At 44.6% G+C, this 26,085-nt stretch overlaps 1 protein-coding gene across 3 annotated transcripts in view; it reads right to left on the minus strand.

Moving 5' to 3' along the window:
• Positions 1 to 26,085, minus strand: part of LOC135491759 (ubiquitin-like modifier-activating enzyme ATG7) — a 380,340-nt gene that overhangs the window by 23,861 nt on the left and 330,394 nt on the right. For 2 of the 3 annotated variants that reach the window (XM_064777886.1, XM_064777888.1), the window contains exon 15: positions 13,148 to 13,228. In XM_064777886.1, the coding sequence (XP_064633956.1) occupies positions 13,148 to 13,228 (81 nt within the window). Of the gene's footprint in view, positions 1 to 13,147; positions 13,229 to 23,656; positions 23,806 to 26,085 lie in introns of those variants that run through there. The other variant, XR_010447875.1, reaches the window with a different exon arrangement.

Raw genomic sequence — 26,085 nt, forward strand, 5'->3', positions numbered from 1 at the left:
TTTCAAAAGGATCCTCGCTCTAGTAACCCTCAACGTACATACCAAAAATGAATTTAATCGGATGAACGGTTCTATTCGAAATTGACGGAAACCGATTTCAAGCACGCCGCCCTGGTGACCATATTGAGAATCAGAATGAGCCGGTTTTCAAAAGGAACCTTCCTCTAGTCACCCCCAACGTACATACCAAAAATAGCATCGCAAAGCGAGTATAACCCCTCAGCCTATTAAGGTTGAAGGTGAGATAATGGTGAAGTTGGCTTAGTGGAGTGGCTAGTTTGCATATGGAAATTAAAATTGTGGAAACCTATTTTGAGGATGTGAGCGTGGCGGCCATACTGAATTTCGAATCGCGCTGATTTTCGAAAGGAACCTTCCCCTTACAAAACTGCATTAGGCCTACACTCACTAAAAATTGATTCCATCCTCCAAGCCGTTCTCCTCGAAATTGACGGAAACCGATTTCAAGCACGTTGCCCTGGTGACCATATTGAGAATCAGAACGAGCCTGTTTTCGAAAGGAACCTCGCTCTAGTCACCCCCAATGTACATACCAAAAATGAATTTGATCGGACAAACGGTTCGCCTCGAAATTGACGAAAACCGATTTCAAGCAAGCCGCCCTAGTGGCCATATTGATAATCGGAACGCGCCCGTTTTCGAAAGGAGCCTCGCTCTAGTCACCCTCAACGTACATACCAAAAATGAATTTAATCAGACGGTTCTCCTCGAAATTGACGGAAACCGATTTCAAGCACGGCGCTCTGTGAGCATATTGACAATCAGAACGAGCTGGTTTTCAAAAGGAACCTTCCTCTAGTCATCCCCAACGCACATACCAAAAAAAAATCATGATTTTAGCTAGCATAATTCCTGAGATATAGCCGAAAGTAGTTTTTCGCATGAAGCGCCCCCTGGGGCCAAGTGTAGGTTGAAAACCGTCGAAACTGCCAAAACGCACAATGGTAATATAAGACCTTCAAACCACCCAGAGATGAAATGCCTAGCATTTATGGTTACGGATATATGCTCCGGAAACCACTGATGGTCAATTTATGCTATTTGACCGCTGTGACCTTGAAAAGTAGGTCAAATAAAAAACCCGGGAATTATGTGATGTAGTCTCATGAGTACTGTCCTGAGTAAAAATATCATGATTCAAGCTAGCATAATTCATGAGATATAGCCAAAAGTAGTTTTTTGCATAAAGCGCCCCCTGGGGCCAAGTGTAGGTCGAAAACCGTCAAAACTGCCAAAAGGCACAATGGTACCATAAGACCTTCAAACCACCCAGAGATGAAATGCCCAGCATTTATGGTTACGGATATATGCTCCGGAAACGAGATCAACGGACAGACGGACAGACGGACGGACACTGCCTGACGGACGGACGGACAGACCCTCAAAGAAGGGCGCACGCCTCGACAATACCCCTCTAGCCTTTATGGGCTGAGGGGTAAAAATGAATTTGATCGGACAAACGGTTCTCCTCGAAATTGACGGAAACCAATTTCAAACACGCCGCCTTGGTGGCCATATTGATAATCGGAACGAGCCCGTTTTCGAAAGGAACCTTCCTCTAGTCACCCCCAATGTACATCCCAAAAATTTAATTGATTGTCAAAGCCGTTCTCCTAGAAATCGACGGAAACCAAGTAGCAGACGCCCGCCCGGACGGACGGCGCACGTGACGACAATACCCCTCTAGCCTATTTGGGCTAAGGGGTAAAAAGTGTCCAAGTAAAAGTATCCAAAAGAGTTATAGGTCAAAAGCTAATTTAAAAAGGTGGGTTTTCAAGGCACGCCTGAAAGATTTGGAGTTATTTATCTCAACCATATCCTCGGGCAGAGAGTTCCACAAGTATGGTTCACTAAACTGAAATGACCGCTCTCCATTTTTGTTTTTTGTCCTAGGAACAATTAATCTATGTTTAAATTCTGAGCGCAGTGGCCAAGATCTGATAAATATGATGGTGCTGTTCTGTGAAGTGTGCGGAAAACATGTGATAAGACCTTGAATAAAATTCTATATTTGACCGGCAGCCAAACGAATATTTTTAGAAACTGAATAATCTCACTAAGATTTTAATTGCTAATCTATTGGCAAAAATAATCTTACTGAGATATATTCTACCAATTATTATCCTAATTGAAAATTACTAAGAAATTTCTTAGCTATTAATTTCTGATATACAACACTTTTATGTCATAGTTACCTACACGGCCTGGCGAGCACAGTTGCATCCAATCATAGTGTTTTTCTTGGCAAATTGCACATCACAGTTGACTGTATCCGTATGGAGTAATTAGCTTGAAGACAAGCTTACTTTTTGACACCAACAACTCAATTCATACCTTGTATTACTTTTTAACAACTAAGCTAATTACATGTAATTCAATTGCGTGCTAATCTCTTAAATGCTGTACTGATTTACACTCGGAAATCAAAACGATTCTAATGAATTATTATACTCTACAGGTACGCAGCAAGAGAGGATGGGAGCAATACTGCCGTCATAAAAAAAATGCTGTTACACAGAGCTATAGTTAATGGTGCTCAGTTATAACCTTCACTTGACTTGTATTTTAATGAATAACTTACAACTAGAATACAGGGATTAGTTCACTTTTATATAAAGTTTTCCATGAAGTTCACTTAATGCAGCTCCACCAGTTTGCTTTAAGACGGTATGATACTGTATATGTTAATTGTTGACAACATTTCATGAGGCAGGTGTACTGTCCCTTTAATGACAAACAAGTTCCAATCCCTCTCAGATGAGCACTCTTAGAGGAAACTACTTAATTAGAATATGTATGTATGAGCTTGCCAACTGTTCAATACAGATAATTAACGCTGTGCAGCAATAAGCGCAACCAGTCAATATGGCAGGGTTGTGTATAAAGCCTAGGTTATACATGTCTTGTGTATGCCTTTATAGTACATTCATTTTGATGAGCAAGTGGCCCTATAACTGGTATGACAAGAAAATTTGGTGGAAACTGCTTAACATGCAGTTTCCATGCAGTTTTCATGCGGCCATTCCTTTGTGTCCAGTACCCTATGTCTGCCATGTGAGCCATGTGAAGAGGTCTAAAATGTCCTCGGATAAAATGTCTGGTATTCTTTAATATCTGAGCTTATGACGTTCATGGAATCTATAGAACCACATACCATAATCCATTAGAGAATAGAATTTCCATTTCCTGTGGAAATGTCATTTTATTAGTTCATACCTACCCAGGTCAGACTTTTGCATGTGTACTCCATTCGGACACACCCGAGGAAGAAATAATCTATTTATAATAGAAATCTCTTAGCTAGTTCGCTTAGCTACACCTAGGCGGCGCCCCTATACAGCCTCTGCCTCGTGTGAGCCGCCATAATCAGTACTTATTACTCGAGCACACCGAGTAAGTCCCGTTGCTGTGGGGACAGGCAGGGCGGGTAGTCTGACCTGGGTAGGTATGAACTAATAAAATGACATTTCCACAGGAAATGGAAATTTTATGTCGTTCATACTCTACCCAGGTCAGACTTTTGCATCGAATACCAACAACCAAAGGAAGGAGGGTAAACGGTGACTTACCATGTAGTGAAGTGAACTGTCTCCAAGCTGCGCAGCAGAACCCAACGGGTGAGACCAGGGGACCCAGAGAAAGAATGCTTGGGGAAAACCCGGGCTAGAGGTCAACAGGCCCTTTGACAACAAAGGGAAGCAATACTGGGAAAACCCATCCCCTCCTAGACGGGGACAAAACCACCTCAACACGGTATAAGCTCAGCACAAGCAGGAGAGCACGCCCCAGAATAACATGGAGCCGCCTCACTGACTAACTCTCAAAAGTCCTAGGCGGCTGAACCCTAGGACAGCTGGACGGGGCGAACGCGCGGGCCCGAAGACCCGGCGACAGTCTATAGAACAACCCCCCCCCCCCCCCCCGCTTAAAAAGGAGGGAGGACAAGACAGCCAGCAGGAGAGAAAATCGACGAGTGGTCTAGGCAGGGAAACACCTAGACCACGTGCTGAGCAGCGACAACTGGACCAAGAGACAGCATACCGTCTGTTAACCTGGAACAATCGCGCATATAATACTGGGAGAATGTAGAGTGAGAACTCCACGTAGCCGCATCTAAAACCTCGTTCAGCGCCACTCCCTTATACTCGGCCCACGAAGTAGAAATGGCCCGAATCTCGTGGGCCGTAATGGCGCCTAGGCGACGAAGCTCTGGAGAACCGAGTGTCATAGAAGAAGCCATCCGGATGGTGGCCACTAACCATCTGGCGACCGTGGCTGCAGCTATCTCCCTAGTAAACCCCTCTCTATAAGACAAAAAGAGGCGCTTCCTGCCTAGGCGAACAGCAGGCTCCTTAGTCTTATTAGAATAGAACTTCAATGCCCGAACAGGACAGAGAGTTCTGTCCGGGAGGTCTCTAGAGACCGTAGCGGATAACGAGGGGATAAAAACCGGGCGCCTGGAGGTGTGCGGTGCCTGGTTTTTTGCCAGAAAGCCTGGGACAAATTCTAGGACTGCGCCCCTCTCAGTGAAAGCCAATTTATCAAAGGCTAAAGCATGGAGCTCAGTCCGCCGCTGTGCCGTGGGTTCAAATGGAAATTTCATGAGAGCCCTTAAGACCACCGAGAGGTCCCACTCGGGAGAGAGCTGAATGGAGCGAGGACGCTCCAAAGACATATTGCGAAGCAACGATGAAACAGCGTCATCCCAAGACGGTTGCCACGATTCAGTCAGCTTTAAGGTGACCGAAACGGCGGAGCGATAACCTTTCACTCCCTGAATCAAAAACTTCCGGACCGAGAATAGAAAATTCAAAAAGTCGAGGAAGTTGGGAAGAGAGGGAGCGACCGGAGAAACTCCGTGCTCCCGACACCAGTCTCGAAAGAAAGCCCACTTGCTATCGTATGAATCAAGGGTAGACTGTCTCTGAGGTTGGGCGACTTTACGGATAACGTCTTCCGAAAAGCCTCTCTCTCGGAGGAAATACCCGACAGCCTCCAGGCGTGAAGCCTGTAAAAAGAAGGGTCTTGATGATAGACCCGACCGATCGGGTGATAAAGCAGACGGTCCCACGCCGGCAGGCGGCGGGGGTGATCCGTCAGCAGCTCCAGCAGAACCGGGAACCAGGCCTGGTTCGGCCAGCACGGTGCTATCAGACTAAGTCTGACCCGTGAACTAGCCACCTTGTTGAGTACCGGTAGCAACAGAGGGGTTGGCGGGTATGCATAAGCATTGAGGCCGTCCCAGGAGGCCGACAGGTTGTCCACTCCCAAGGCCTCCCCGTCCGGGAGGGGTGAGTAGTACAGGGGGAACCTCTTGTTCAACCGAGTCGCAAACAAGTCCACGACCGGAGCATCCCACAGGGCCCCCAGACGAAAAACCACCTCGCGATGGAGGGTCCACTCTGGTCCGACCTGGAAAGGGCGTCGACCAAGATATTTCTCTTGCCGGGGATGTGACGGGGGAGGAGCTGGATATCCAAGCGGCGACAAAGCTGCAGGAGCTCCCAAGTGAGACGGCACAATGTGTCGGATCTCGTCCCCCCCTGTCTCCGAATATAAGCGACCACCGTCGAATTGTCGGAGAAAAGAGAAACCCTGTGACCCCTCAGATGAGACGTGAAGGCCCTCACGGCCAGGATGACAGCCTGCATCTCGAGGATATTGATCGAGAGACGCGCATCCTCCTCTGACCACGTGCCCTTGGTGGTCAGATCCCCTTCGTTCAAATGGGCGCCCCAACCATAAAGGGAGGTGTCCGTGAACAGGGACATCTGGGGCGACAGAGGGCCGAGCTGCACTCCGCGGAGGAGCTCCGTCTCCGAACCACCCTGCCTGTCCGGTTGTGACGAGCAGAAACTTTGCCTGCTTTCCCAGACGGCGATGAGCCTGGTGCCGTAGCAGCCAGTCGTCGAGATAGCAATGGAGCTTTAAGCCCATGGCGTGAAAAGGCGCGGCAAACGCCTTGACGACTGTTGTGAAAATCAGCGGAGCAGAAGCCAGGCCGAAAGGAAGGGCCTGAAACTGATAAACCTTTCCTTCGAAGAAAAAACGAAGGAAGGGCTGAAACTCTGGATGGACCGGGACGTGTAAATACGCGTCCTGAAGGTCCAGAGAGATAGCCCAATCGTTGGGCTGCACCGCGACCGCTACTGACCTGGTTGTCTCCATCTTGAAGCTAGGGACCCGGAGGAACCGATTCAAGGTGGACAGGTCGATGACCAGTCTCCACTTCCCCGACTTCTTGGGGACCAAGAAGACGTGGCTGTAAAAGCCCGGGGAGGAATGGTTGTCCACCAGCCTCACTGCCTGCTTCTTGAGAAGAGACAGGACCTCCGATCGAAGGGCAAGCGCCCTGACGGGGTCTACTGGCGGGGACACCGGGGTGGGGGTCGACGTCATAGGGGGGGGGGACGGGAAAAGTCCAATCGGACACCGTGTCGGAGCATATCCGGCACGGGGGAGTCTTTTTGACACCACCGGTCCCAAAAGTCTGCGAAGTGTCGCAGTCTGCCACCCAGGACGCCAACTGTGGGGGCGCCACCTGGAGGCGCAGGAGGAAGGACTAAAGAGTCACTTGCGCTTGCCCCCGCGACCCTTCTCTTGGAAGGGACGCTTGGGCTGCCCGCCGCCCCCGCCCCTGCCTGAGGAGCGGTGGCGCTTATTGGAGCGGCGAGAGGGAGCCGCAGCTTCTGCCTGCCCTTGGGGACGAAAGGAGGAGGAGCCACGCGAGGACGAGGGCCCACGAGGAGCCGACGAACCTCGGGGGCGTCGAGACCCCACCTATTGTCCCCTGCCCGCGGCCTGTGAATAGGAACGCGGACGGGGGGGCGGCCTGGGGAGTCGAGACTGACTCCATCAGGCGATCAGACTGTGCCTGAGCACCCATGGTGTCAGGCAGGGAGTCATGAAACAAGAAAGGGCCGCTCAATGGAGCGGTCCTTAATGCCCCCCGCAGAAACTGTGACCTGACCGTTCTCAACCCCCCGATGAGCAGGTCACAGCGTTTTAGCACGCCGTTAGCCGCCTGCTTAGCAGCCAGATCACTGGCATGCTGCAGGGACTGCTGGAGGGACATCGCGAGAATACGCTGTTCCTCCGAGGCATCCGCGGCTAGAGACCTGGTAAGGGCACACAGAGTCAGGTCGGCGTAGGATAACACCGCCTGGGTCTCCTTAGCCAGGGCCTCGTCATTCTTCGCATCCTTTAAGGCCAAAGAAGAGAGGAGTTTAGGGGGTACCAAACCCGAAAGTTGGATGTCGTCCTTGAGGGGCGACAGTGAAACCGGGTCGGTTCCCGACGGTGAGACCCGATAATAATCGGATCTATAGGACAGGCTTGGAGGGGAAGCGGTCGTGAATCGCTTCCCAGCCTGAGTCCAGGCACCAGGTGCTGTATCCCTGAGAGCCGTATCCAACCATGTGGAGGCTCTAATCAGGGCCGGAGATGCGGGCAATTCCTGGAAAGCCCGGTCAGGGACCGCATCTGACTCCTGCTCGGAGGCGTCGCCGAACAAGTCAAACGGCACCTTACCGAGGGCGGGGTTGACCGTCGGGAGAGGACATGTGTCTTGCGGCACAAATTGCCGAACAAGAGCGCGCAAGTCGCGCATACCCGCAACAATGGCGAAGTCCTCACCCCCAGAGGGGGGGGGGGTCAGCCTGAGAGGCCGAAAAAGACTGTGAGTCGCTAAACTCACAGTCCATTGGCTGATGACTCAAATCAAAAGCCACTGGCCTCTCGGCCGGGCGAGCCGAGGACCTGTCATGGAGGTTGGAAGCCTCCATGCGGTCCGTCAGGCTCCTAAGCAACTGCCGTTGATCCTCCGTGAGAGAGGAAGCAAGAGGCAGAGGCTCAGAGCTCAAATCGGACTCCCGTGGGGCAGACACGGGAGGGGGGGGAGGGGGGCATGCCTGACCGGCAGCCACACCCGTCAACCCCAACATACCCGACAGAGCAGGGTGGGGTCGGACCGGGGAAATAGTCGGTCTGACGGCACCCATAACGGGGGGGGGGGGGGGGGGGGGCACCAAGGCCCCTCGCCCGTGAATAGTGGTCGATCACCGACCCCCTGCCCACACCGGGCAGGACACCTCCGGGTGCGGTGAACGGCGGCAAAGACGGGAAGGTGAAAACCGGTCTTGCCCCGCCAGGGGGCGTCCGAAGAGACGACTGACTGTCCCCTGGAAAGGGGGCAGGGCTAACCCTGGGGAGTGTCCCTGAATCAGGGTCACCAACACTCAAACCCAAGGCCTCCCCAGGGGGCACACCCCCAAAAGAGGGGTGCCCGGCCTGGGGGGAGGGGTCGAAACCCCCCCAGAGCCCCGTGGACCTCGCCGCTTAGCGGGGGTCCGTGAGGAGGGCGAGGGAGAGGGAGTCAAAGACCCCCTTCCCTTTGAGGGCCGTGCTCCTCTCCTCACCTTCTTCATCTTCTTGCCGGCGGTGCCGGGAGAAGAGGAAGGCATCCCGGGGGCGGAACTACCCGCACCCCGACACGGGGAAGAACCGGGCCGGGGACTATGAATCCCCGATACACCCGTAAACGGACCTCGGAAACCCGCCCTGAAGGGCAGGAGGTCCAAAACAAAGGGTGGAACACCCAAAGAAGAAAGAAAGGACGGCAATAACGATGTCATTACGCCAAAATTTCTAACAGAAAAACCACAAAAGTATAAAAACGAACGGCCACGTGACCAACAGCCCGGGAAAACGGAGAAAAAATTTCTTGGGTGACGGCAGAAAAAGCACGCTCCAAAAGCAGAAATCGAGGGAGGATGGTAAAAGAACGATCTCACCCGTCTCCTAGAGATAATAAGCTTCCCGAAGGTGTCCCGGGGTGTCCTTCTCGAACGTAGGATCGACCAAAATTTGGCGAAAACAACGTAGAAAAACTCGGAACAGTGTGCAACAATGTGCCGAGGAAAAAGTACTGATTATGGCGGCTCACATGAGGCAGAGGCTGTATAGGGGCGCCGCCTAGGTGTAGCTAAGCGAACTAGCTAAGAGATTTCTATTATAAATAGATTATTTCTTCCTCGGGTGTGTCCGAATGGAGTACACATGCAAAAGTCTGACCTGGGTAGAGTATGAACGACATAAAACAGGGCCGGACACATTTTCCAAGGGGTCATTATTTACCTCTGCAATGGATTCTGTTAGTTTGCGTTAGATTCTAATCAAAATAATTCATTGTCTCCCAGCTTTAGTTTATAATGCATCTTGTGGTTTGTGTCGGGACAGAGATATTATGACATGCCAGGGAGTAGCACATTGCTGTGTTACACAGAGGAACATAACATGGTGTTCAGTCATGGTTATAAGTAAAGAGTATTTTGAAGACCAAGTCACAACCAGAATGCAGGGAAAAGTGCCCTTAAATAATTTCTTTATGGCGCTCACCGAAATAATGCGGCACTGGACAAGTGTGCATTTGAAGACGGTATAATACTATATATGCTAATTGTTTACAGCACTTCATTATGGAAGCATTCTGTCCCTTTAATGACAAACCAATTCCTTTCCCCGGCAGACTAGCATTCTAAGATGAGACCTCTTAATTCATAATTGTTTTGACCAGAACACAGGCATATATATTAAGCATAGTATATATACTGGTAATTAATCTCTACCAGGGGTGACACAGACTGCATTGTTATAGATATAGATAAAAGTAGTTTTTCACATGAAGCACCCCCTTGAGCCGAGCATAGTTCGAAAATCGTCAAAACTACCAAAAGGCACAATGGCATCATAAGACCTCCACACCACCCACAGATGAAAAGCCTAGCATTTATGGTTACGGAGATAGGCTTCAATGAAACGGCCAGGGGCCGTTGTGCTCACTGTATAGATATTTGGTGCTTTGCAATTCTTCCTGGTTAAGAAACATTGTACATGTATAGTATATAGATCAAACCAAAGTCGGTATGACATGTGATGTATGGTTGCTTGGAGTTAGTACCATAAGAATATCATCAAAAACAAGTCACTAATAAACGAGATATTGCACTTTTTACCTATTTAATTTTGGCCTCCTGGTGGCCAAGTTGAGTACCAGATCAGATCAAAATTCGGTGTCCGAGGTAACATGATGTAGGGAGTCATGTGTATCAAATTTCAAGTTCATAGCTTTAGTGGTTAAGAAACGTGCCATAGTTACACTCAGACGACCAATTTAAGCCATTTGACCTCTGTGACCTTGAAAAGCAGGTCAAATAAAAAGCTCATATGATATGAGTTGTATTCTTGCTAGGAGAACCTACCATTGAAATTTTTTGAAAACGAATCACTAATAAGCGAGATATCACACTTTCTAGGTTTTCAGTTTTGGCCCCCTGGTGGCCTTGTCGCGGATCAGACAGACTGAAATTCAGGGTCAGAGGTCACCTGACCTTGTGGGTCCTTTGTACAAAGTTTCAAGTTAATGGTGCTATTGGTTAAGAAACGTGCCACTGTTTTTGAAATGGGATACAGATCACGACAACGGACAACATGTTGTATAGACTCCCCTACGATGAGCCGAAACGTGCCATAGTTACACACAAATAGCCAATTCACACCATTTGACCTTCGTGACCTTGAAAATAAGGTCAAATCAAAAACCTGTACGATATGTGATGTATCCTTCCTTTGAATACCTACCTTGAAAATAAAACTGAAAACAAGTCACTATTAAGCGAAATATTGCACTTTTTAGTTTTTTTAGTTTTGGCCCACTGGTGGCCAAGTGGAGAATCAGATCAGACTGAAAGTCGGTGTCAGAGGTTATATGATGTAGGGAGTCATGTGCCCCAAATTTCAAGTTCATAGCTTTATTGGTTAAGAAACGTGCCACAGTTACACTCAAACGGGAAATTTATGCCATTTGACCTCTGTAACCTTGAAAAGTAGGTCAAATCAAAGACACGTATTATATGTCATATATCCTTTATAGGAGTACCTACCAGAAGAATTTCATCAAAAACAAATCTATAACAAGTGAGATATCACACTTTTTATATTTTTCAGTTTTGGCCCCCTAGTGGCCAAGTCAAGAATTAGACAGGACCGAAATTTAGTGTCAAAGATCAACTGACCTAGGGGGTCTAGGGGGTCATGCATACAAAGTTTTGAGTCCATAGCCCTAGCGGTTAAGAAACGTGCCACTGTTTTTGAAATAGGATACGACGGACGAGAGACGATGGACGACGGACACTGCGCTGTTGTATAGACTCCCCGCTGAGCCAAAAACCAATTACGGTCATTTGATGCTATTTGACCCTTGACCTTGAAAAGTAGGTCAAATCAAAAATGAAATGGTCAAAGTACTTAGATATACAGTGGAACCCCGGTAACACGACCACTCATGGGACCGTGGTCGGAGTGGTCGCGTTACCGGGGTGGTCGTGTTAGCGAGGTTGGGAATCCCCAGACGAAATACATGATTATTTTTCCCGCCAAAATTGCCGCCTGCATTGCGTGTGTACGCTGTACTACCATAGCAACGCTGCCTGATTGAGATGATGCACGCTCCAAAGTTTTGTTATCATGCCTCGCAAGAACAGTTCGTCGATAAAATTACATGTTACATTCTCAGAATGAGTTAGAAAAGGTAATTTTGTAACTCATTTTATCCACAAAGTTTCATTATCTGCCCGACGTGACGCATTTGCGGGCAATTTGGTGAATCATCCTCCATGTACCCGACTGTTTGTGACGATTGAAGTAAACTTGTCGTATGATTTAAATTGCATAACTTAGCGTTTTATTGCGAATAAAAACATATTTTCTATTGTGTTATGTTTTTATTTGTAATTTAATGAATTAAGTTCTCCATATCATAAAACATTCAAACGTCTCGCAAGCTTGTTATTGTCATAAGTGTTGTCTTCAAACTACCCGCCGTTTATTATAAGTTCATATGCAAATCACGCAAATCACATGATTTTGCTGCTGCTGAGTGCGCATGTCTGGTACTGAACTGGCTCAGTAATAAAAACAAACCATGAAAACGTTAGAAAAGGAAAGTTTATTTATTCATTTACACTTATACAATTGATCATACCTGCAAAATCACATTGTATTTTTTGTTTTCATATGTATTCCCATGGCCATTGTCCCCGTCTCAACAAAGCTTGGCAGCGAGGTGCTAATTACTATATGCCGCGGTCGCGACCGATTACGGCAATTAGGCCTGGTGGTCGGGTTAGCGGGGTTGATTTTCAGTTTGGGACCAGCCAAGCCAGTGGTCGCGGTCGGGGTACCGGGGTGGTCGTCTTAGCGGGGGTCTCTTAATGGTAATTAGAGAGGAAACCACTCGGGACCGGAGAATCGTGGTCGCGTTGGCGGGGTGGTCACGTTACTGAGGTGGTCGCCAACCGGGGTTCCACTGTACAATCACATGAAATTTGGTTGCAATCCAAATTTGTTTAATTTTTAAGATGGCCGCCTGGCGGTCTATTTTGAAGTCCGAGGGAGACAAATTTATTTTGTAGAATAGAGGGTCCCTTGATGTATGTCCTCAAAAGTTTAGAAACGTCTAGCTCAAATAGAAACGAAACGTGCCACCTATCGGTGATTAAGTGAACTTTGACCTTTGCGACCCTGAAAAGTAGGTCAAATCAAAAATCCGGGTGATATGCCGTTAAACCTTATTGGATACACCTACCATAAAAAATTCGTCACTCTACATACAGCCATTAGCTTCAAAAAGGCAAAAAACCAATTTCCAAGATAGCCGCCTGGAGGCCAGAAAGTAGGTCATATCGCGAAAAAGAAAAATAGGTATGGGCATATTGCCCAAAGCTACCATCACACGAAGTTTTAGCTAGCCCTATTGGTGACGAAACATGCTCCAGTAACGGACGACGACGACGGACGCCGCGGTATCGTATAAGCTCCCAAGAAGTGAGCTAACCAGGATATTATGTGATGAAGTCTTATGAGCAGTGTCCACAGTACAAATAATTTGTTAGTGGCATCCTTGCAGAGAATTGTGGTTCAACCATGGCAATTATGTGTGCATAACTCGCAGTTACTAATGGTAGACAGAGTGCAAGCTATTGCAGCTGCGCGACAGATCATGGATTTCCACCCTTAAGTGATTGAACAAGATTGATGATTTTTTGATCATAATATGACTTCTACCCACCACTTGTGAACAAGCTGTACATCTGTCATAAGCTCTTGTACACGGAAGAACGTGATCAAACCTGGACAGGAAGCCTCGAATCTGAAAAGATACAAATGTATCAGTGTTAATGAACACGTGTAAACCCCATAGTTTTTGCAAAAAACCTAAAAAAATATTCTTCGGAAATTGAAAAATGTTTGTAAACATCCACGTCAAAAACGGTAAAATTTATATCCCCAAAGAAATTAAATTAAATTTAAAATGGTTTATGGACGATGTGCTCAACTTGCATTATTTTGCGAAAGAGTTGTATTCTAACCAGAGGCCAATTGGCCCTGCCCTCGTTCTATGAACCCCACATCTCGTGTTTCGATCGTATTCTGTATGAGCATCGAAGTCTCTCGTATATCTGTAGGGGTGCCTAATCGTCTTAGACCCCCTGCGGCTACAGGTTCTTTTTATTTCTTAAGTTTCAAAAAACGACCATAAAAATACATTTTACGAGAAAACTCGATCGCATTTGAGGGGCGCATAATGGTAGAGCAAAGAGCTGTCTTCTGGCAAACTTTCAGTTCGAAAGTGGACCAAAAGCAGCGCCTAACAAAATTAGAGTAGTCATGGAAATATCATGTGCCTGCAAAATTGCAAGCTGTTTATTTCCCTCAGTAATTAATAATTTATAGAAGTTAGAGAGATCGATTTGTTTTTGGACATTTTAACTCTTTAACTTTGTTTAGAAGGCCCATGAACCAAGTAACATGGAAGCAGCAGTGTCAGTTATACTTAAACCCTGTGCCAAAAACCGGTTATCGCAGCGACATGCCATAAATATCAAACATGCGTGGTGTTATCCCGAATCTGCACTCTGGCGCGGCATGATCTATTGAGAGAAGATTTCATTGAGAGAATATTTTATGAAAGAACTGGTTTTATTCAATATTGTGAATGAAATGGCCAGGGCCATTGTGCTCACCTCATGTGGAGGAAAGATGGATGAAGAGCATGGTATTGTGTCAGGTGTTAGGTTTGATGTAGGTCCAAGCAATTACGACTTCCCCAAAATGGCCAATTTACAGTACATTTGACCTCTGTGACCTAGCAAAGTAGGTCAAATCAAAAAAGACCCGGGTGACACATTGAATGGTTTTTAGAATTAGATGTACCTATGATATGAAATTGGTGCCAATCGGGCAAGTAATTAAGGAATAATAGCATTTTGAAGAATTTTGGATTCGGCCCCCTCCCTGGAGGCCAAACGGCAAATCAGAGCGCACCAAACTTCGGTACCTAAGATCACCTGACCAAGGGGTACATGTGTACTTAATTTTTGATCAATAGTCATTGCGGTTAAGAAACATGCCATAGTTACGGCCTGACGGCCAATTTACGTCATTTGACCTCTGTGACCTTGAAAAGTAGGTCAAATTAAAAACCTGTGTGGCATATACTGTGTGGTGGTTAGATGTACTCATGATATCAAATTGGTGGCAATCGGGCAAGAAGTTAAGGAATAATCACATTTTTAAGGTTTTTGGATTTTGCCCCCTGGCGGTCAAGTGGTGAATCATATTGGACCGAACTTCGGTCCCTAAGATCACCTGACTAAGGGGTACATGTGTGCCAAATTTGGGATCAATAGTCATTGCAGTTTAGAAATGTGCCATAGTTAGATCCTAACGGCCAATTTACTCCATTTGACCTCTGTGACCTTGAAAAGTACGTCAAATCAAAAACCCGTCCGTTGATATGTGATGTATCCTTGCTAGGAGTACCTACCATGAAATTTTTATAGAAAACGAATCATTAATAAGAGACATATCACACTTTTTATGTTTTCAGTTTTGGCCCCTGGTGGCCAAATCAGGAATCAGACCGGACTGAAATTCAGTCACCTAGATGACATCACATGGGGAAACATGTGTACAAAGTTTCAAGTCAATAGCTCCAGTAGTTACGAAACGTGCCTTGCCAACGGACGACGGACGCCACGCCAAAGCAAAAGCTCACCTCTCAGAGAGGTGAGCTAAAAAGTTACAAATGGTGATATCCTGGCAAGCAGGCAATTACAGAATGTACATAAATGATTGTAATCAAAAAATAATAAAAGGAAGATACATAATATCTGGATACATAATATGGAGGGTTTTTTTGTCACAGTCCAAATTACAATGTTTATATGCATGATAATTTTATCTCTCATGGGATAAAACTTATGTGATGATCCCTATATACATGTACATGAACATAATAAAGGATGCATGAATTAACTTAGAATGTAGTATGATTATGAACTCATTCATACGCATGCATAACCAGGTACAAAATCTAGACATTTGTAATTGTTTATACTAACATATTATTCACGTAGGTAACTTATGATAAGAAGTATAAACAATTACAGATGTCTTGATTTTGTACCTGGTTACGCTTGCTAACATAATATTCATGTAGGTAACTTATGATAAGAAGTATAAACAATTACAACTGTCTTGATTTTGTATCTGGTTACGCATGCGTATGAAGGAGTTCATAATCATACATGTATGCGTTCTTATTCATACGCATGTGAAATTGGATACATAATATCGATTTTTTAAACATTACGATCCTTAGACAATGTTACAAGAGTACTGAAAATGAACATTCATGTAACTTGGTATGCGATGAAATCAGTATGAGAATTATTCATGATAATAAAAGGTTGAACAAAAGACACCCTGTATCTGACCAAGTGGGTCTTAAACTTTAGTACAATTCTGTCAACATTGTAGGTTACTGCTTCTATAGTTTCTAAATTTAAGATGAATTCTGTTGTAACATCATTAGTTATGACTAGTCCCTCTTTCAGCAAAAATTCGACAATGATCTGGTCTAGACCTGCGACAGAGATTCTTTCATTTTCCTCTGCCATTAAGAGCAATTTTGCCCGAATGTTTTGAGTTAACATTTTGGTTAATTGTAACCCTCCATCACAAAACCAGTCGGATGTCGCTAGACCCGATTTTTAAATATAGTGTATAAACTATACATGTAAAAATATCTACATATTTTTTCTTGCAATTTATGACAGAAATATATCTATACTATCGCGTCCTAAAGCATTTTTTAAACATTTCGTGGGGGAAAACCTTTAAATCTTACTTTTAGTGAGAGGATGTATCCAGAACCTTGGTGATAATTGCCAAAAACAAAGGAATTATGCGCCTGAAACTTCACACTTTCCCAAGTCGCAAGCTGGGAAAACCCCGACAATATGCATATCAAATTGAAGCTTGGAATTCTCCTTTCTATTATTTGAAGCAACATTCTACGTCATTCCCATCCTGGCCAATGAAATAAGCTGAAACAAACTCCTTTAGTCACAAACAAGTTTATGCAAATTCATCGTGTCGCCCCCACATGATGCGTAACAGCACTTCTCATTGGCCACTGACTCATCGCGCAAGCCCAGTGCGGCATTTCCTGTCTAGGCTTTGGACGAAACACATGAAACATGGCGAGCGAAATTGCGAAGTTGATCAACTTTAACTCGAAAGATAGTGCAGCTTCAGGCGAATTAGTTACTGATTTCTTCGGAAAAGATTGGCAAGATGATGCAGAACCGCTGTGTGTTGGGGACAATTACGATTTTTTCGGAATCTGAGGATGAATTCGACCCTTAACTCACGGGTATCGAGTCGGTCCTGAAAAACGACGCCATTGAGGAGTTTACCGATAACACTGCCGACAACTTTGATCAAGAGGAATGGAAAAAGGCGACTAAATTTAGGTAAGCCCCATTTCTAGGCTCTCTTGGCTTTACTATCGAGCTGTAAACACTGCAGAATGTTTGTTTTAGTGTGTAACAACTTTGCAATAAACAAGGAAACTGACCTGACCAGTCAGTCATTGTTTACAAAACTCAGCATGTGAAGCCTGCCAATGCATGTAGGGGCCTGCATGCATGTAGGCCTAGGTCTATCTGAAATGACTGCCAATGGCTACTAACATAAATGCCAGGTTACAGACTGCTGCCGCAGGCACGCGTTAAGTACAGGGCCTACCGGTGTCTGGTGTTGAGATGGCTATAGAAATGTATTCTTTTTTTTTCCAGCTGCACTTGTCAACATGGTCCCGATAACCAGCCGTGCTACAAACAGTTTGTGCCAGAAGATATGATTCGCCACAGGCTAGCGATGAAGGAGATGACGCCACGTGACCAGATGCTAATCCTTCTGGGGAAGATCTCCTGCAATATCAATGTATCGGAGATGACTGTGGCAAGCAGACGGAGAGAGCAGACAGTTCGAAAACAACAAAGGATGTTCTATTGGCTAGAGGCAAAAGCTATTTGTCGTAAGACCTCCAAATTTCTGCACAGGTGAGCTGCCATTCTCTTAACTTCAAGAAAGTTTTAATGATGTTTATTTTCAGGAATGGGGAATGACGTTCATCAAGAATTTTAATTCCATGACACGTTTTACCACTTTTCCCATGATTTATTTCTGTTCTGTTACTTTCAGCATCAGCCAAGATTGCCTTACTCATCTGATAAAGCACTATAAGGAAAATGGTTTGCACCCTATGAAGAAATGAAATGGCAAAGGGCCATTGTGCTCACCATATAGATATTTTATTTGGTGGTTAGGAATTCATAGTTCATAGCCATTGCTCTTACCCAGCCATAGTTACACTCAAATGGTCAATTAACACCATTTGACCTCTGTGACCTTGAAAATAAGGTCAAATCAAAAACCCGTAGGATATGTGATGTATCCTTGCTAGGAGTAGGCCTACCAACCATTGAGATTTTATCAAAAACAAATCACTAATAAGCAATATATTGCACTTTTCACCTTTTTTAGTTTTGGCCCCCTTGTGGCCAACTTGAGAATAAGATCAGACCAAAATTCGGTGTCAGCAGTTATATGACGCAGGGAGACATCTTTACCAAATTTCAAGTTCATAGCTTTAGCGGTTAAGAAGCATGCCATAGTTACACTCAAAAGGCCAATTCGGGATAATTTTTTAAAAACAGTAAGATAAAGGGCCTTTTATAATCAGCCACCCGTCCTTTTCACATGAAGTATTCTAAAATGCGACGTGAAGATTATTAGGATTCGAACCGTGGTCCGGTGTATGATTCTGGCGGTTTGTCCATGAGGCGTATTCTAAACAAGAGGCCCAAGGGCCTGGCGCTCAGCTGACATTTTGTCCACACCAGATATTGTACCAGTATGATACAAGATGGTGGATAAACTATACATGAGTGCAACGTGCCAAAAAACAACCCCATCAGAGGCATTTGGATGTGAAAGAAACGTGATCATAAGGTTTATTGCACTACTATGTAGCTACTATGTAGCTAAAACATTGCTTTTAAGTTGCTAAATCTCCTACAATATCTATTCATCTTAAAGGCCAAGATCTCAAACAGCCGAAAACTCTGATTTGCTCAATTGTCATTGGATGGAATGTCATGATCAATAGTCATAAAGTAGACAGAATGTTGCACCTGTAAAAAGAAATTCAAATTCGTATAAACTAACTAGAAATATATAACGCAATTGGGGCAAATTGCGAATGTATGCCCCCGCTCTGGTGTGTTCGGTGTGTTAATATGTTCATTGCGCACGTTATTTAGCCTATAAATATGAAATTGTGGCTATAAGCGCACCTCGAATATAAGCGCAGTGCGCTTATAAGCGCATAAATACGATAATATCTTCTCTGTGGCGGTTTATGAAATTTTGTGGAGGCTCTCAAATAACATCCACAATAATATGGCTGTTGACTGGGCTAGTTGGTCTGACAATAGACATGCACGTGAACAGCAGAGGTTGGTTTTCCCATTTACTCACTACAGAGGTGAAGCGTGGTCTATACTATTTTCGCCGTTGTCATCTCCTTGATCTTTTAAGTTTTTGCCGTTTCCAAGGCGATTGCCTGCTAGCAATTTACACAGAAGATCAGTGGGCAAGGTGTTGACCCTGTTACTGGAACAGCATCAATTATGTGATCGCCTGGAATCAGTCACAGAATATCTGGTACTCAGGAAGTTAAAGACTAGTCACTGCCGGGTAGCTAGTGCAATCTGCTAGAATCAGTCACAGAATATCCATTGCTTACATGCTAATGAATAACAACTGTCAGGCTATTTATCCCTTCTCCTGGTGTCAGTCACAGAATATCCAATGCTCGGATATCAATGAATAGGAATTGCGTGTAGACATGCGTGGCTATTTATCTCATCTCTTATCTCATCTCATCTCAGCAAAAATCTAAGATGGCGGCTGGAGGCCATTTTGGATTCTGGAATGCGCCCAAAATCGATAGAGAAACTCCCCTACTGAAAACCATTACACCACAAAAGTTTGAAGTGTGTCAAACCTCTAGTTCTTCAGTTAACAATCGGAATACCAAAATCTAAGTTGGCTGCTGGCAGCCATATTGGATTTTGGAACACGCCCAAAATTGATAGAGAGCATCCCCTGAATGACCATTGCACCACAAAAGTTTGAAGTGTGTCAAACCTCTAGTTCTTCAGTTAACAATCGGAATACCAAAATCTAAGTTGACTGCTGGCAGCCATATTGAATTTTGGGTCAGGCCCAAAATCGACAGGGAACCTCCCCTACACAACCTCATCACACCACATAAGTTTCAGGTCTGTCACTCACTTGGTTCTTGAGTTACAGGTCGGAATGCGAAAAACCAAGTCGGGCCTGGCAGCCATCTTGGATTTCAGATCGGGCCCAAAATGGATAGGGAACCTCCCCTACACTAGGTAATAACACCACATAAGTTTCAGGTCTGTCACTCACTCGGTTTTTAATTAACGGGGCGGAATACAAATCACCAAGTCGGGGACCTGGTGGCCATCTTTGATTTCGGGTCTGGCCCAAAATCGATAGGGAACCTCCCCTACCATAGACCATTACGCCACAAAAGTTTGAAGACTGTTGGACCTCCGGTTCTCCAGTTAACGAGCGGAATGCGAAAATCTAAGATGGTGGCTGGCGGCCATCTTTGATTTCAGGTCGGGCCCAAAATCGATAGGGAACCTCCCCTACCATAGACCATTACGCCACAAAAGTTTGAAGACTGTTGGACCTCCGGTTCTCCAGTTAACGAGCGGAATGCGAAAATCTAAGATGGTGGCTGGCGGCCATCTTTGATTTCAGGTCGGGCCCAAAATCGATAGGGAACCTCCCCTACCATAGACCATTAGCCACAAAAGTTTGAAGACTGTTGGACCTCTGGTTCTCCAGTTAACGAGCGGAATGCGAAAATCTAAGATGGTGGCTGGCGGCCATCTTTGATTTCGGGTCGGGCCCAAAATCGATAGGGAACCTCCCCTACCATAGACCATCACACCACAAAAGTTTGAAGACTGTTGGACAACTGGTTCTCTAGTAAACGAGCAGAATGCGAAAATCTAAGATGGCGGCTGGCGGCCATATTGGATTTTGGAACGCGACAAAAAACAATAGGGACCCTTTGACACACTAGGCCTACACCCCCTAAAAATTTCAAGTCAGCCGAGCAAGGGGTTCTTGAGTTATAGTCTGGAATTCAGTGCGGCGGACGCGGCCGGAAACCACCTGAGAACATAATGCCCCCACTTTAGCGGGGGCATAATTAGATTACTGGTGAGTCATTGTTTGTGAAATTTTCAGACTTTACCTATTGCATTGTAATCGTCATCATATCCAAAGGATCCAAGATAATGACGAGAAAGTGCCAATTCAGCAGCATGTACAATCACCTGCCTTTGTTTAATACAATAACCACCTGCTACAGCCTGCATTGCTTGAAGAGGTTAATGATAGCCAGAACAAGGCATCTAAGGCATTTTCAACTTTTTTATACAAAAGTCATTCATGAAGTATTGCCACACAGAAGGATGATGCATGATGATGATGTAGCCTATAGCACAAGGTCCACCGGATACAATCTGTGCTCTTCCAGAAAAAAATCTGGAGAAACATCCATGGAACTGATCCCAAGGAGACACTTCCCCAAGTACAGTATCAATACAAATCAGCCTATAAAATGATTGGTTTAGAATGATACCAAAAGCAAATTGGAGAGAAGTTTCACAGACTGAACCTTAAGTCTATTAGCCTTCTGTGCCTACCATGGCGATAAACCAAGGAAAGTCTTACAGTATGGACAAGTAGTCCTGTCAGCTCCCATTCGTTCATGAAATTAAACAAATGACCTTCAAAGTCAATCAATTATATTCATTGGATGAACATTTTTTTTGTGCTTTTCATGTACAAAGGGAGAACCTCCCGTAAACACACACACCTTTGCAAACAGAAAACTTGTCCAAAAATAGATATGTCGGAATGATGGAACTATATAGGCTATGATGAGGCAACTATATAGGCTCCCGACCATGCTGACTATGCTCAGAGGTACTAGACCAGTCAAGTCTCAAGAAGAGTTATCTCAAAGTCATACTGCCCACAGGCTTTTGAGAAGGACTAGGCCTCTCCCCTGACATCCTGGTCAGGATGGATACTCCCCTGATCAAATGTTATCACATTTTTTACACCAAATGCCCATACACTCTAATAATGTTAATGTACGCCTTTCATAACTTCACAAATAGAATTTATATGATGATTACACGATTAATGATAAACAGGCCAAATTGTTCTTCGCCAGCCGCCCTTGCTCCAGGCTCAGGATCCTGCAGGGCTGGTTCAAAACCTGGCAGTGGCAATGGCACAGGCACAGAACAATACAAAGTTTCAATGATAATGTTTTCAATTTCAAAGTGAATCTGGTGTTCAGCACTCAGTTGAATCGATTCAAAGTGTGAACAAAACAGAGCATAGTATTAGTAAGGGTCGGTTCATAACATGACTCTGGCACTGGCAAGGGCAGTGGATGGCACTGACACTGGCACTTTTGTTTTTGGGCTGATATCAATGGCATCAATTTTACTGATTCTTTTCATCACCTATGCCCATGTTTGTCAGACCAAACCTAATTTTCTCAAATATGATCCACTGAGGTTGTAATAGTAGGCCTAACACAATATGTCCAGGACTACTGGGTCATAAATTATAAAAAAGACAACCTACACCATTGTTCACTTTTTGCCACCTACTGGCCAGGTTGAGAATCAAGCCGGACTGAAATTCAGTGTTAGAGGTCACATGAACTACAGCGTAAAGTGTACTGAATTTCAAGTTAAAAGCTTTAGCCGTTAAGAAATGAGACATGGTTACACTCCTAAACGCAAATTTACGCCATTTGACCTCAGTGACCTTGAAAAGAACGCAATATCGACCTTAAATTTGTCAAAACGTACAAATGCCTAATAGGTGTCTTCATACCACATTTAAAGACTGCAAAACAAATAATGACAAAACGTGCCACTATCGGTGAAATTTGTGAGTTTGACCTCTGTGACCTTGAGAAGTAGGTCAAATCAAAACCCATATGATATGTGATGTATCCTTGCTAGGGCTACCCACCATAAAAATTTTAGCAAAAACAAATCAGTAATAAACGATTTATCGCACTTTTTAAGTTTTTGGTTTTAGCCCCCTGGTGGCCAGGTGAAGAATCAGACCGGACCGAAATTCGCTGCCAGAGGTCATGTGACCTAGGTCATAATGTGTACAAAGTTTCAAGTTCATAGCACAAGCGGTTAAGAAACGTGCCACACAGGATACGGACGACGACGGACGGCGGACAGAGCTATCGTATAGATTCCCCCGACGGCGAGCCAAAAAGGAAATCCTTCAGAATCGCAAGCCTTTGACAGCATCCACGATCCTGAATCTATACCGAGCGGAGTATCTTGGCGTCGGCGGCACTGCGGCGAGTTTAGTGACTACTCTGTTCAATGTCTTATGAATAAGGTTAAGAAGATAACTGGTGTACAGGTAGACAAAGAATCAAACAAGGCAGGATTATTTGTGTTTCCATCATCAATGGCATGAGTGAGCGAGTAAAGCAGCAGGAGGAACACTTGTAGATAGTGCACCGTGAACGTTCATCGTGAACATTCTCTGTACAATAATATGATTCAGCTAGCAAAGGAGGCTTGTTCAAAAAACAATGTTACTGATTTGTCTGTGAATGCTCCCTGCAGTAGAGACATTACTATGCATTATAGCTTTGACTACGCTCAGCAAGTTCACTTACCCAGTAACCCCCTACAGCCTGGCCCAATTTATTCCTTGTTCCCAGGAAAATTGGTCTCTTTGGGGTTTGCTGTGAGGGACTTCCGCGACAAGTAAACTTTCTCATAGATGAGGCCTACCTTGTTAGCAAGGGCTCAAATGCGGTGATCTCATACTTGGACTATTTCTTCTCAAACTATGGACTTGGAGAAAAGGATGTGCACTTGCATTGTGATAACTGTTCCGTCCAAAACAAGAATCGATACGTCATTTGGTACTTTGCCTGGAGAGTTGCAAGGGGACTGCACAGAACAGTGACTCTGAACTTTTTGATTGCGGGCCATACCAAATTTGCACCTGCTTGGTGTTTTGGTTTGCTAAAAAAAGCATTTTGCCGTACTGAGGTCCCTGCATTAAGTGTACTGGAGGATGTGGTGAACAAGAGTGCTTCCGTCAATGTTACACAGGTCACCGGGAGAGAGGATGGATCAGGGGATGTTCCGGTATACAACTGGCATGAGTTCTTCAGCCCATCATGCAAGCCACTACCTGGAGTAAAGAAATTACAACATTTCAGGTAAATAATTTCAATACTCATTCAGGAATGTGATAATTAAAACAAGCAATTTTCAACTGTTTAATCACTTATCATGAATTTTGTGTCCTGTAAAGATGAAACAGATAGGAAACTGTTCATTTCTGCTACATGCAAGTCATGATAATGATAGTGGCTGATGATAAGTTTCCTCCATGACTTTGAATTCTTAAGTCTGAAGCAATAGACGTGTACAAGACTGTGTGTGTAGTTCTGTTAGATTATAGATAGTGTCATAGCTTGCTCAGACTTACCCCTTGCAGATTGCCTCCAAAAAAAAATTACCAGAATTAATAATGTTCTAGAGTTTTTTATGATTTCCACTTTTGTTTTCAGGTTTGATGCTGAATTCCCAGGCACAGTTGTCGTGTTGTGACACCCCACATATTGTTTAGTTTATGTTTTTTGACACTTTGTAGTAGTATAATTGGCATAGGTGGCAGCACTGGTTGGGGTGAGAGTGAACTTGCAAGATGGAGGAGAGCTAGAACACATGGTTCAATTCAAGACGAGTTTAATTTGATGAGAAAAGTTGTTGATTTCCACCAAGAGTTAAGAGTTTGATTTATTTACACAGTCCCAACTATACATTAGGTCTCTCCGACCGGATTGAGAAGCAGTAAAAGTGACTCTCTTCAACTTGTGAGAACTGTGTTAGTGTGTGAATTCTGTGACCATGTACTATTCCTGTACATTTTGTGTACAGTTGGCCTGTGCATTCGGCCTATGTTAGTTGTAGCATCAGTGCAGATGAAGCCAATGCATGCTGCTGCTGTCCACAAGAAGGACTCTGCATGCTGCACTTTGGATGCGGTTTTCAGAACTGAAAACGTTGTATTGTACCTCCATCGGGTATAGAATATTCTTTGTGTGAATATTCTGAGAAGAGACATTTACAGTGAACCGTGATATCAACGTTCGTTGGACGTCGTCAGTCGGATTTGTCAAATTCGTATCATTGCTGATTGATGTGTTCCTACCAACACTGAGTTTCATCAAGATCGTCAAGTCACGGAGACGGAGAACACTACACTGTCGAGCGTGTTTCTTAAATCGTGTTCTCAACGCCTGAGTGTCGACGAGTTTTTTCGTTTTCTCGTCCCTGAGCTGAGAACTGGTGTTCTCAGCATTGAGCATTGTCATTCATGTGCTCAACATCCGAGTACCAACAGTGTATCCGAGTATCTTCAAGGTCATCTTGTGTGTGAGAGCGAAGCTGTTCATACTTCATCCCATGTCCAGGGTCGTATCCCGTGCCGCATTGATGAACTGAACTTTGTTTTGGCTAAGAACTGAACTGTTTTCAAATGTGCACCTTGAGATGCAAGAACACTTCTGAGTTAGCGAGTCATCATCCCCAAGGACTGTGATTATCCAGTTTAGTGCACTGTTGTCATGTGCATCAACTAATATAACTTTCTTTCAGCAAAAATATTTGAATTCTCTTTCAGATATTGAGTAATTTTTGAGATCTTTGCCTAGTATTTGGTATAGAAGTTGGCCTTTTACTATGGTATTACATTGTACACTTGTTGTATGTATTGAGTTTGAGTATCTTAGTCTAGGTTTGTGTAGGCCTTTGTACTAAGTTAACATACATTTTGTGCATGTAGTTGAGTCACCACATGAGTCTGAGTTCGAGTTTGAGTATCTTGGTCAAGATTTGTGAATGCTTGTACTAAGTCACCATACATTGAGTTTGAGAACTTTGCTTATTATTGGATGACGGTAACCCTTTGATAAGTGAACACACTTCGAGTTTTTCTCCTGACTTTAAACTGACTTTAGTCTTGAGAATCTTCGCTGTAGTACAGGTTGTAATTTGACCTTACTACACGTCAACAACCACGTTGAATCGAGTTTGAGAACTTGCGCTGCAGTTTACATGTTGTAATTTGACATTGCTGCATGCCTACTACCAAGTTGAGTGAGTTTGTGCTGTAGGGTTGTAATTTGACCTTGCTGTGCAACAACCAGCATACTGAGTTGAGTTGAGAGTATCACTTGGGGTTTTGAGTGACCTTACAGTGTAGCAAGTTTACTACATCAGTGTGACTGTAAGTAAAATTTGCGTCTTTCATGAGTAGAACACAAGAGATGTTGCTACCTAGTTGTGCTTACAAGTAGGCCTTGGTAAAACTTTAAATCTAACTTTACAAGTTCAAACCACCTATTGTTAAAACTAACGGTGTTAAGCAGTGCCAATTCAACTGTGGATATTTTAGTTGCATTTC

This window comes from Lineus longissimus, chromosome 7 (genome assembly GCF_910592395.1).
Source record: "Lineus longissimus chromosome 7, tnLinLong1.2, whole genome shotgun sequence".
Classification (NCBI taxonomy): Eukaryota; Metazoa; Nemertea; class Pilidiophora; order Heteronemertea; family Lineidae; genus Lineus; species Lineus longissimus.